A 13,249-nucleotide genomic window follows, 5' to 3' on the forward strand; every position below is an offset into this window, starting at 1 on the left:
CGAGGTTCGAGAAATTCAACCTCGGTTTATGTGTCATAAATCTTTTTAAAATAAATAATTATTTTAAAAGGTTTTAAATAATTCATGACAACTTTGAAATTAATTATAAAAATAATTAATTTGGGTTCAAGTTTAAATAATCTTTATATTTGTTATAACCAAACTAAAATTTGATTTTTGAAAATCTGTGTTTAAATTAATTAAAAATAATTAATTTAAAAGATTATTTATTTGAAAACAGAGTCAACAATTAATTTTTAAAATCAATAAAAGGTGTACGTGTACAAATTAGTTTTCACTAGAGTTTCGTTTAGTTCGTAGTTTGGTGATACTCGGGAAAGAGCTTTCTCACTTTATCCTCCATACCCGTTTTAAAAACGGTTTCTACTTTATGAAGTCTTGGCATTTGAAATTTGGTTGTATAAAATTTTATTTAACCAATTATTCTTCCGGTCCTAGACATGCACAATTTTTGTGTATTTAAAAATTGTAAACAATATTTAATTGTTGGTACATGTTCGCGATGACGTTGACTAGAGAGGAAAATACTTGAAAATAATAATTTAAAAGGCATTAGAGTTTAAAAATAAATCTCAAACGATCCTTTATCAAAATATTTTTTTTAGAAATATCCCAAAAATATTTTGAAATCATTTTCTATTTTTTATGATTTTTAGAAAATGATTTGGGGTTCCAAAATTATAAAAATAATTTTAGAATTTTAAAATCGGAACCAAGCGGGCCTTAGGACCGGTGTCCTCGATCCTGTGTTCGTTTTCATCGGTCAGGCTAAAAGGCTCTCGGTCCTAGGTTAGGTCTCCATCGGTCTTGACTTAGGATCCTCGGTCGAGGTGTTAAGGCCTCTCGGTCCTTGGCTAGAATTCTCGGTCGGGGTGCTAAGTCTCTTAGTTCTTGGCTAGAATTCTCGGTCGGGTGCCAGAATTCTCAACAAACTAATCGGTCTTGGGTGAAAGTCATCGATCATGGGCTCAAAAATTCTTAGTCGGATGTGAGACTCCTCGATCATATGTTCAATTTCTCAGTCGGATGTAAAAATCTTTTATCGGACCTCTCGGTCCTGGTTGGAAAACATCGGTCCGATTTCTCGGTCCTAGCTGAAGAACATTGGTTGGACCTCTCAGTCCTAGATGAAGAACATCGGTCGGACCTCTCGGTCCTGACTAAATAACCTCGGTCGGACCTCTTGGTCATGGTCGAACTTGTCGGTCCTCAAGAACATCAAAATTGCAGGTCTTGCAGTTTTAATGGAGGTTTTGATTCTTTGATCAAAGGACTTAGGTAACTTCACAAAGCTCTCATGCACATTAGAAACATCATCCCAATGTACCATTCGACCTAGGTGATGATCAATTTGTTCAAAATAGTTTGAAGGCCAAAAATTGGATTTTTGGTTTTTAAAGTTTAATGAAGTATAAGGAGCTTGCCAATAATTTCCTTATACTTCATGTGATTGATTGGTACCAAAACATGAAGAATTGTTGTTCATTTGTATTTCATTTATTTTGCAAATTTTGATTTTGATCAAATATGACCGAGCTGGATCAAACATGATCTAAATAGGTGCCCAACATCATTAGAAACAAGCCGAGAAGCTTTTTGAGCTGTTGTTCTTGAGGATTAGCCAAAGAATAAAAAATCCGTTTTTTAATTTTTCCAAATTCAAATTTAGTTTTTTTTGTTTAAGATCGATTGATTGATCATATCTTCCACAGAAAACTTGTAAATGATCCTAGGATCATTTTTCAATCAAGAAATCCAAAACCAAGCAATATACAAACTTATAAAATTGAAATATAAATTTTTTAATTTCAAACGGGAAGATTGAATTAAAGGGTGTTTTGAAGCATACCAAGGATCGAAGAACACTTCTTAGACCTCAGGGAAGCTTTTGGGATGCCTGGATCCAAGCTTTAAGGCATGTGGTGAAAATTCCAAAATTCTAAAAACATTGAGCTTCATTGGCGGATTTCTGTGTTTTTCGGATTTGAAGCTTGAGAGGCTGTCTCTTGGCTTCAAAAATATCAAAAGTCGGTTTGAGGATCAAGTTGGCTTGAATCAGTCAAACACTCATGATGGTGTTTTGGTTGTTCTTGATCCAACTTGTTGATATAGGTCGTAATTACGATCCTAGATATAGGGGAAATAATCACCGTAGTAGGGTATCATTTCACTTTTCCAATGCAGTCAAAAAATTCAGAAACGACTGAGTTCCATCTTTAAAATATCAAAGATGGTTGCGTATGTTTATCCTTTTGGCGATCACGATGAAGATGATGATCCAGGCGAAACAACGTTGTTTCGGGCGCATTTGGCAAACGCAGAGCGTTCCGTCAGCGCACGAATGTTCTGTCCACGTTTGAGGAGACGACGTTGAAGTGGCCGTTTGATGATCTGCTGCTTCGTGCGTGCCTTATTTTGTTGTAGTAGGCGACATGGGCTGCTCTTGGGCGTTGGATGAGAATCCAACACTCATTTGATGATCGTGGTTTCGACTGTAACAATCCTTTCAGATTTCGGCTACACCCGATTGCGAATTTTATTTATTATTTAAAACCTTAAGGGTTTATTTGAAATTGATTTTTTTCCACCCATTTGGCTTTATTTTAAAATGTTTTAAAAAACACAAAATATTTAAAATAAATATGACATTTATTATGTCAATTTATTTTATTTTGTATATTTTTGGGCTTAATAAATAATTTATTTTGGATAAAATAGATACAACATCCATCCTAAATTATTTATTTTTAATCCCTTGATTTTTTAAAATTAATTTATGATAAAATGTGTACAACATTTATCCCAAATTATTTTATTTATTTGATTTGACCATTACCCTTAATTAATTTAGATTTAATTATTACAATAATTAATTAAATTAATTTTTTAGTTAGGTTTTGGCATTGGGGTTAATTATTTGATTTTGAAAACAATCAAAATAATTATTTTAAAATTTATAAATTGGGAATGTGGACTTTTAGTGCTTACAATCTTCAAGAACATCAAAACTACAAACTTTGTAATTTTAATTAAGGCTTAGATCATTTGATCTAGGGGCCTGGGTAGCTTCACAAAACTCCTAGAAACAAAATGAACATCATCTCAAGGTTTAATTCAACCTGGATGATGTTCGATTTCATAAAAACAGTTTGGAGATAAAAATTGGGTTCTTGGTTTTTTAAGCTTTAATGAAGTGTAAGGAGTTTGTCAATAACTTTCTTATATAATTGATTGACACCAAAACATGAACACTAGTTGTTTATTTTGACCAATTCAAGAATTTAAAATTTTCATTTATTTTGAAATTTTTTATTTTGATTAAACATGTTCGGGATGGATCAAACATGATCCAAATAGGTTCCCAGCATCATTAAAAACATATTGGGAAGTTTTATGGGCGGATGTTCTTGAGCATTAGAAAACCCGATTTGGGATTTTCCAAATTCAAATTTTGGGTTTTCTAGTTTTAATCGATTGATCGATTTTAGCTTCAACAAAAAGCATACAAATGATCCTAGGATCGTTTTCCAATCACAAAATCCAAAACCATGTAGTATACAATATAAAAATTTCAATTTTAAACTAGAAGATTGAATTAGAGAGTGATTAGATGATTATCGAGGATTGAAGACACTCCTTAGACCTTAGGGAAGCTTTAGGGATGCTTGGATCCAAACTTTAAGGCCTTACACCGATTTTCAAAAAATCTAGAATATTTGAGCTTTAATGGCAGTTTTTTTTATAATTTTCAGAAGAGCTCGAGAGGTTCTCTCTTGCCTTCGGATTCAACAAGGAAAACTATTTATAGCCTTCTAAAGTCGGTTTAGGAAGCAAATTGATCGAATTTAGTCAAAAGTTATCAATGACATTTTAGTTGTTCTTGATCCAACTTGCCCAGGCCATGTTAGTACCTTTCCATAATTTAATATTTTAAATTAGGTAAAGACTTTTATAGGCTTACATATTAGTATATTGTATATATCTTGTTACCTTGTTTAGATTCCTAGATTAGTGGGTTACCTTGTTTAGATTCCTAGATTAGTGGTTTACCTTATTAAGAGTCTTTTGACTAGTATATATTGTAACATTGTTTATCAATAATAACCATGGGATTAATTTCTATCATGGTATCAGAGTAAAGATCCTCTCAAGATCATCAATCGAATTTTTTTTTTCTCTTCCTCCCACCTTGCTGCCTCACGCACAAACTTCTAATGTCTGTCCCACCTACTAATTCAGACTCCTCCTCCAATCAAAGTCAGACGCCCACCACCATGTCTGTTTCTCAATACCACTCTGCTTTCTCTGTTAACAATCTCCGCTCCATAATTCCTATCACCCTAGAGATGGGTAGCGAGGAATATCTCTCTTGGGCAGACCTTCTCGAAAACCACTGCTTGATTCACAATGTTTACGAACATCTCAAACCAAAAACTCCCAACGCCTCCGAAACACCTTCAACATCTTCCGAGACCGACTCTCTTCTGTGGAAACGCCTTGACGCCCTTGTCAAGCAATGGATATTTGGAACAATATCCAAGGATCTACTAAACACGATCCAAAAACCTGGTATGACGGCTGCTCAGGCTTGGGAACGTTTAGCGAATATATTTCAAGATAACACAGGTTCTCGCGCTATGTATCTTGAAAATAGGTTTTCTCAAATTCGTCTCAATGATTTCCCAAACATGAGTGCTTATTGCACTGAATTGAAGATGATTGCGGATCAACTTGCTAATGTTGATTGCCCCGTTTCTGAAAATCGACTGGTGTTGCGTCTACTTGGGGGTTTGAATGAAAACTACGAAACAATCGCCACCATAATAGGTCAAAAGAAGCCTCTCCCATCTTTCTACGATGCTAGATCTGATTGCTCCTTGTTGAAACAAGGAAGGATGAATTCGTCCACACAAACACCTCTTTTATTGCCTCGGACGATCGTAGCCAAGGCCGCGGAAACAACTCTAGCCAATCAGCCCGTGCTACCGGCCAGCAGCAGCAGCAGGGCACCTCTAGCGCGCAGGAACAGGCCGGCCAGGGCCGAGGACGCAGCCAGCGCGGCAGAGGACGCGGTCGCAACACCAGCCGCACATACCACCAGCAGCAGCAATTCTGGGCACCTCCTGGCCAACAGCAATGGGCACAGTGGGCGCCTGCGGGCTGGACAGCACCCCCTTGTCCCTACCCGACACAACAGATCTGGCCGCAGCAGCAAAGCGCCCCCTGGCACGCATCTGGTCAACAGCAACAAGGCGCCTCCTGGCGCGGTTCTGGCTATCAGCAGCAACACACTCGGACAGCAGGAGCAGGCGTACTCGGTTCTCGGCCACAGCAGGCCTACATGGCTGAGACGAGCCAGCAGCAGCCCCAAAGTTACGTTGCAACCGATATCAATCAGGCGATGCACACTTTATCCCTTACTCCGCCTGACGATACTTGGTACATGGATTCGGGAGCACTTCACACATGACACCCCAACTCAGGTAGTCTCTCGCCTTATTCTAATTTAAATTGTGTTAAAAATATCATGGTTGGGAGTGGACAGGAAATCCCGATTCGCGGTATTGGTAAAACTAACTTAAAACCACCCTTACCACCCTTACTTCTGAACAATGTTCTACATGCTCCCAAACTCATTAAAAATCTTATATCTATTCGTCGGTTTACTCGTGATAACAACGTCTCTGTAGAATTTGACTCACTTGGTTTTTCTGTAAAGGATTTCCAGACGGGGAAGGTTATCATGAGGAACAATAGCTCGGGGGATCTCTACCCACTCTCTCTGTCGAGCCAAAGCCAAAAACCCCCAACTAATTCTTCGTTACTGCAATTTCGTCAAATTTATGGCATAATAGATTAGGACACCCCGGTGTCGATATTTTGCATTCTCTCAATAAATCAAATTCTATTTCTTGTAAGCCCGTTTTAGGGTCTAAACTCTGTGAGTCTTGCATCTTTGGTAAACAAGTTAAGTTACCATTTACCAATTCTGTCTCTTGTACTACTTCCCCATTCGATATTATTCATAGTGATTTGTGGACGTCGCCTGTGCTAAGTACAAATGGACATAAATACTATATTCTGTTTCTTGATGATTACACAAATTTCCTTTGGACTTTTCCAATTGGAAACAAATCCCAAGTATTCTCCGTCTTCTCTACACTTCAAAATCAAATTCAAACACAATTTCAAAAGCCCATTAAAACAATCCAATGTGACAACGGAACTGAATATAACAACAGTCAATTTCGTACATTTTGTGACAAAAATGGTCTACAATTTCGCCTCTCTTGCCCCTATACTTCTCCTCAAAATGGTAAAGCAGAAAGAAAAATACGCACCATAAATAACATGATTCGAACATTGCTTACTCATGCTTCTCTCCCGTTAAATTTTTGGCATCACGCCCTCGAAATGACCACTTATCTCCTAAATATTCTTCCAAATAAACAAATTCGAAATTTCTCACCCACTCAACTTCTATATAACCGAACTCCTTCTTACTCTCACCTAAAAATTTCGGTTGTCTTTGCTATCCTCTTCTTCCTCCAACCACTATTCACAAACTTCATAAACGCTCTACCCCTTGTGTCTTTTTAGGATACCCCTCTAATCATCGCGGCTACAAATGCTACGACCCAGCCTCAAAAAGATTTATCATCTCTCGTCACGTCATTTTTGACGAAACAAAATTTCCCTTTTCTCTTGTCCAAAACCCAAACTCAACTCACCCATCTCAATCCGAACCAATAACCATCCCAATACACATCCAAACCCCGCCCATCACCGAGTCCATTTCCCCACCAAACAACACTCCATTACCGAGCCCATTATCAACTCAACACACTCCACCAAACCCACCATCACCCATCACCACTTCACCAGGCCCAAACCCAAACACGACCAGCCCGTCCACAAGACCAAACCGTCCAAATCATTCACCAACCATCATCAATCCAACACGGACAATACGAACCCGCGCAATGGATGGGATTGTCTGTCCAAAACGCATTTTCAATCTAAACACACTCACATCTCCATCGCCTATTCCCAAAAACCCAAAGTTAGCTTTATCAGACCCGAATTGGAAAGCCGCCATGGACGATGAGTTTAACGCTTTAATTAGTAATAAGACTTGGGACTTGGTTCCGCGTCCTCAGGGTGTTGATATTATACGATGCATGTGGATTTTAAGCATAAAACTAACTCTGACGGCTCTTTTGAGAGGCATAAAGCCCGTCTTGTTGGTGATGGCAGGTCTCAGCAGATTGGAATCAATTGTGAAGAAACCTTTAGTCCTGTTGTCAAACCAGCCACCATACGAACTGTTCTGAGCATTGCTTTATCGAAGTCTTGGTCCATTCACCAAATGGACGTCAAGAATGCATTTTTACATGGTAATCTCAACGAAACAGTTTACATGCATCAGCCTTTCGGTTTTAGAGACAAAATCTTTCCCGACCATGTTTGTTTATTGCGCAAATCTTTATACGGCTTAAAACAAGCTCCTCGTGCTTGGTATCAAAGGTTTGCAGATTTTGTCTCTACAATCGGTTTTACACACAGCACGACTGATCATTCGCTTTTTATCTATCAACATGGGTCCGAAATTGCCTATCTACTCTTGTATGTTGATGACATTATCATTACGGCTTCGTCTGATCAGTTACGTCAGACTCTCATGAAAAGCTTAGGCGCAGAATTTGCTATGAAGGATTTAGGTAAATTAAGCTATTTCTTGGGAGTTGCTGTATCGTATACTAAGGATGGACTTTGTCTTAGTCAGAAGAAATATGCTGAAGAAATTATTGATCGTGCTGGAATGTCTACTTGCAAATCAACACAAACGCCGGTCGATACAAATGGCAAACTTGGAAAATCAACTAGTCCACCAGTCTCTGACCCCACTCATTACAGAAGTTTAGCCGGAGCACTACAGTATCTTACTTTCACACGTCCTGATATTTCATATGCAGTCCAGCAAATTTGCCTCCACATGCATGATCCGAAAGAGGCTCACTTGGCTGCCTTACACAGAATCATTCGATACTTACAGGGTACAAAGCACTATGGCCTTCATCTTTACAAATCCTCACTGTCTACACTCGTTTCATATACTGATGCAGACTGGGGAGGATGTCCAGATACCCGTCGCTCTACATCTGGCTATTGCGTCTTCCTAGGCGATAATCTTCTGTCTTGGTCGTCAAAACGGCAATCCACACTTTCTCGTTCTAGTGCTGAAGCTGAATATAGAGGAGTTGCCAATGTTGTCTCCGAATCCTGTTGGCTTCGCAATTTATTGTTAGAACTTCGTATCTCATTGGACAAAGCCACACTGGTCTACTGCGACAACATAAGTGCGATTTATCTCTCCCAAAATCCGGTCCAACATCAACGTACCAAACACATCGAAATGGACATACACTTTGTAAGGGAAAAAGTAGATAGAGGTAAAGTTCGCATTCTTCATATGCCTTCTCGTTTTCAAATCGCTGACATATTCACCAAAGGACTTCCGCGCATACTATTTGAAGATTTCAGAGACAGTCTCAGCGTCCGAGAATCTCCCGTTTCGACTGCGGGGGTGTATTAGTATATTGTATATATCTTGTTACCTTGTTTAGATTCCTAGATTAGTGGGTTACCTTGTTTAGATTCCTAGATTAGTGGTTTACCTTATTAAGAGTCTTTTGACTAGTATATATTGTAACATTGTTTATCAATAATAACCATGGGATTAATTTCTATCATTACAATACCTTCATTTTTTCTATCTTTTTTTAAGATTAAAGACGTGAAAAAGAACATTAAAAAAAATGTAAGAAATAATTAAAAAAGTTTCATTATACAAATTTTGTTGTCACTAGAATTCAAAAGTACACATTATTTAGAGAAGTCCAAATGAACCTGTCAACTATATTGCAAAACATTATTAAGAACTTTTTTTTCCAATCATATTATTAAGATCACTATTCTCAATTGATTTGATATAAAAATCTTATATTATTTTTTTAACCCACTAACCTTAGTTTTTCGATTTTTTGTTCTGTAGAAACCACTGTATATTGGCACATCCCTGAAAATGATCCAATCATTAGAAAAGTTCTTTCAAGTTAGAATATCATATTATTATTAGTTTGAATTAATAAATATATTTTTAAATATTATCACATTTAGAATGAGATAGTGAATATTTTAAAAAAAAATATTATTAACATTTTTCTGGTATATAATTAAATTCAAACTCAAATTAATCTTTACAAACATGCCCAGCATCTCATATTTATAGGGATATACTTCTATTTTTTTTACTAGGACCATGAAATGATAGTGGTATGACTTATTGTTCTATTCCACAGCTACCATAGATGTTTTATATTTTGTTTTTTTCAATTATAATCATCTTTTTATTCTCTCTCACAATATTAATTTTTCCCTCTTTACTAATTAATTACATTTTTTCATCAATTAATTCATTAATTACTTCATTAAAATTAATAATATTTAATTGAATAATTTAAATAAAATTTAAATATTATATATTAAAATAAAATTTATTACAAAATATTAAAATAACACAAATATTTTATTTTAACTTAAATTTATAAATATAATACATTAAATTAAAAATTAAAATAAATATAATATTTGTAATAACAAGTCAAATATAAAATAAAAGTTGTATAGAGTAAAATTAAATTATAAAGATAAAATATGTATTTTATTTTAATTTTCAATTTTATGAAATATATTTTATTTTAATGATTTAATTTAGTATTTAATTATATATTATATTTATAAAATTAAGTAAAATAAACCATGTGTTATTAATATTTATATAATATATTTATATTAATATATAATATTTAAATTTTATTAAAATTATTTAATTATATATTTTATATTTATAAAATGAAGTAATTGAGTTTAGATGGTAAAAAGTGTAATTAATGAGTTTAGAATTAAAAATATAAACATGTTAATAAAGTAAATGTAACTGTGGATATAAAGTGAATAAGAACAGAAAAGAATGTGGTGGTTGTGGAATGGACCCATGTTATTATTGTCTACTCGAACATATTGTTTGATTTTATTTATTTGAGAATTTTATCCACAAAAATTTATTTGAAAAAAAATATATATTTTTTAAATTTTTATTTAAGTTTAATTAATGTATGATAATAAAGTAAGATAGAGACGAAGTTTAAAAATTATAATTAAATCTTTTAAACTAAATTTTCTCTTTATATTCTTCTTCAACTTTTTTTTTCTCATCACTTTTAAATAATTTTTTTTATTCATTTATATATTTAACTTTTTTCTAATCATGTTATTCATTTTTTTAATCTATTTAATATTTTTTTAATCATTTTATTTATTCTTTTCGTCTATTCTATATATTTTAATCATTTTATTCACCCTCTCATCTATTTTTTCTATTTCTAATCATTTTATTAATTATCTTTCGTTTATTTATATATTAATATAAAATTATTATAATAATAAAACATAAATTTAAATATATATATATATATATGAGGAAATAAGGGAAGTAATAATGTGTCACTACATCAGTTTGGAAAAATGATAAAAAGTGAGGAGAGAGAAAATATAGAAAAATTTTGTTATTTTTTTACTAATCAAATTACATTACATCATTCCTTCCTCGTTCCCTCTTTCAAATTTCCTATCTCGATCGTATATATATATATATTTGAGAAAATATCAAACTAATATTAAAAGTAAACCAACGTCCTAAATTATTAATAAATGATATATATGCCAAATTGGATATTCGCGGAAAATAAAATAATTCAAAGTGTTAATAATAAAAGAATAGTTAAATTATAGTCCAGACACGTGGCAACACTATTTTTTTCCCTTCTCGTTAAATATGTCAACACACTATTAAGGCTGTGGCGCTGTGCAATCAGATACGGTTTTCAATTCTCAACACCAACAAATTCAGTTGTTGTATCTGACAGTGATAGTTATAACCAACGAACCACCCTATAACAGAATCTTACGCGCTTCCTTTCCCACCCTCTCCGTTGCTACTCTTTCTCTCTCTATTCCAAATCAACAACACAGAGCAGCTAGTGCTGAATCTGCTCATACACGGATCACGACGCTTTCCTCTGGTAATCTCATCTCATGGAAGACCGCAAGGAGGTGAACCTCTCTTTCTCTCTCTTTCTCTCTATACACATGTCGGTATGATGTAAGAATCGTCTGTATTTGTTTAAGTTTAGCGCGATTGATGGATGAACTCTGGATGTATACACTATTGCTAGCTAGCTAGCTTTACTTCTTTGTCATATTATTGATCAGTTTTGTGATGGATCTGTAATTCTACTTGATTTTCTTCAATTTCCAGTTGAATCTATGCGTTCTCTGTCATGATTCGAGTAGATTTTCGTTAATTGTTTTTGCACTTCCTTATAGTTCTAGTCATTTTTTTGTCTTAGTTTGTGATATTGAGTTTCGTCATTTTAAAATCAAGCTAAGAATCAGATTGTCTATCGTTATCGTTAGCAATCTTCTAATTAATTTTCTGCTACTGATGTTCATATGCAAAAGATTGTATAGCTTAGCTAATAAGAAGTATAATTGTAAAACCAAAGATATGCAATGAGAAAATTGTTGTTATCATTTGTTGACTGGACGGCAGAATGTTGAAATTGGAGTATTACACTTTTCTATGGTTGATATTTGACCAATGAATTTTCAAAATATGAAATGCGTATTGCCGGCATGATGATGATGATGAAGAACACATGTATTTGACTTTTGTTTGCGTGTATAGATTGTTATAGAGAGAGATATATCCAGTTAATTTATTTGTGGCTAGCTAGTTATAATTCTTCATTGAGAATGAGTCAAATAGTAATTAATTCAAGATCTTCTTATGATTGCTGATGTTGTTGTTGTTGACAGAAGAATGGTTCTGCGCCATGGCTATCAGTTCCACAGTTTGGTGACTGGGATCAAAAGGGAGAAGTTCCTGATTATTCAATGGATTTCTCCAAAATCAGGGAAATGAGGAAACTGAACAAGAGAGATGCATCAAGAGCCAGCCTTGGAAATGAAGAAGAGCTTGTTTCTTCCTCTTCATCTTCCTCTAACAGGCCTTCTTCTACAGTTAATGCTGTTGTTGATGCTCCTCACCATTTTCACACACATCAAAATCACACTTCAACTGTAAGTTCCCCTGAACCCATCAACAGAAAGCTCTTAATTGATGATTGAAAATCTTAAACTGTTAGTATTCATAATAAATCAAATGAAAAGAAGAATTCACTTAGTTCTGGATTAATCAACTTTGAGAGGACAAATTATTGAGTTAGCCAACACCTGTGGAGCCAGCCAATTTATTACCTTAGGCTTAAAGACACCCATTAAATATTATTAATGAACTAGGATAGTAGCAGCCAGCAGGTGGTAGTTACTTAATGTCTATTTAGGATGATAAATGGGGTATTTATTATGTCCTTCTCTTGGGTCATTAATGTTTTAGTTAAGATTAATGACCCTATAAACTAATTGAATTTATCCTATAAATTTTGTAATTAACCAAACAAAATAATAAAATAATTACAATTTCAAACATTTTTTTTATCAAGTTTATTGATCAATCATAATTTTACTTTTTATTTTTAATTAAGTAGAACTATCCTGACAATTCACCGTTATATTCAATTACTTTAATTAATATATTTCTAAGTACAAAATTATTTAGAATAAGAAATAGCTACATTCAATCACAATATATTAATTTTCTATTATATCAAAACCCTATATTTGACTAATGGGGGTATTTTTCAATTTGAATTGGGTTATAATTCACATTAATTAGTTTGAATGTTAACCCACTATCATTCTTTCGAAATATTAATTTTTATAAGATAAATTTGACAACTTACTAATTAGTTTTCAAAGGTTAATTATGTATTTAGGTCATAATTAGATACATAAATAAAGATAAAAGTGTTAATTTCCAAATAATTACATATATATATAGAAGATCAGTAGTTAATGGTAATGCTTAAGGAACTATAAATTGTCACTATCAAACTTATATTTTGATCTTACACCTAACTAACAGGAATAAATAAACACATCCTTATACCAAAAAAAATAAAATATCTAAATTTAGCAATCACAAGCAAATATATAAAGTGTCAACTCTTTTAGTGTTGTTATTATGACCCTGATTAAAATACCT

General features: G+C 33.9%; 1 protein-coding gene across 1 annotated transcript; it reads left to right on the forward strand.

Moving 5' to 3' along the window:
* Nucleotides 1–11,008: 11,008 nt before the first annotated feature.
* LOC124939321 lies at nt 11,009–12,273 on the forward strand. The gene is made up of 2 exons (XM_047479805.1): nt 11,009–11,196; nt 11,962–12,273. The coding sequence occupies exons 1-2, from the start codon at nt 11,179–11,181 to the stop codon at nt 12,271–12,273; spliced, it is 330 nt and encodes a 109-aa protein (XP_047335761.1). The 5' UTR covers nt 11,009–11,178.
* The last annotated feature ends 976 nt before the right edge of the window (nt 12,274–13,249 follow it).

Source organism: Impatiens glandulifera, chromosome 5 (genome assembly GCF_907164915.1).
Source record: "Impatiens glandulifera chromosome 5, dImpGla2.1, whole genome shotgun sequence".
Taxonomy (NCBI): domain Eukaryota; kingdom Viridiplantae; phylum Streptophyta; class Magnoliopsida; order Ericales; family Balsaminaceae; genus Impatiens; species Impatiens glandulifera.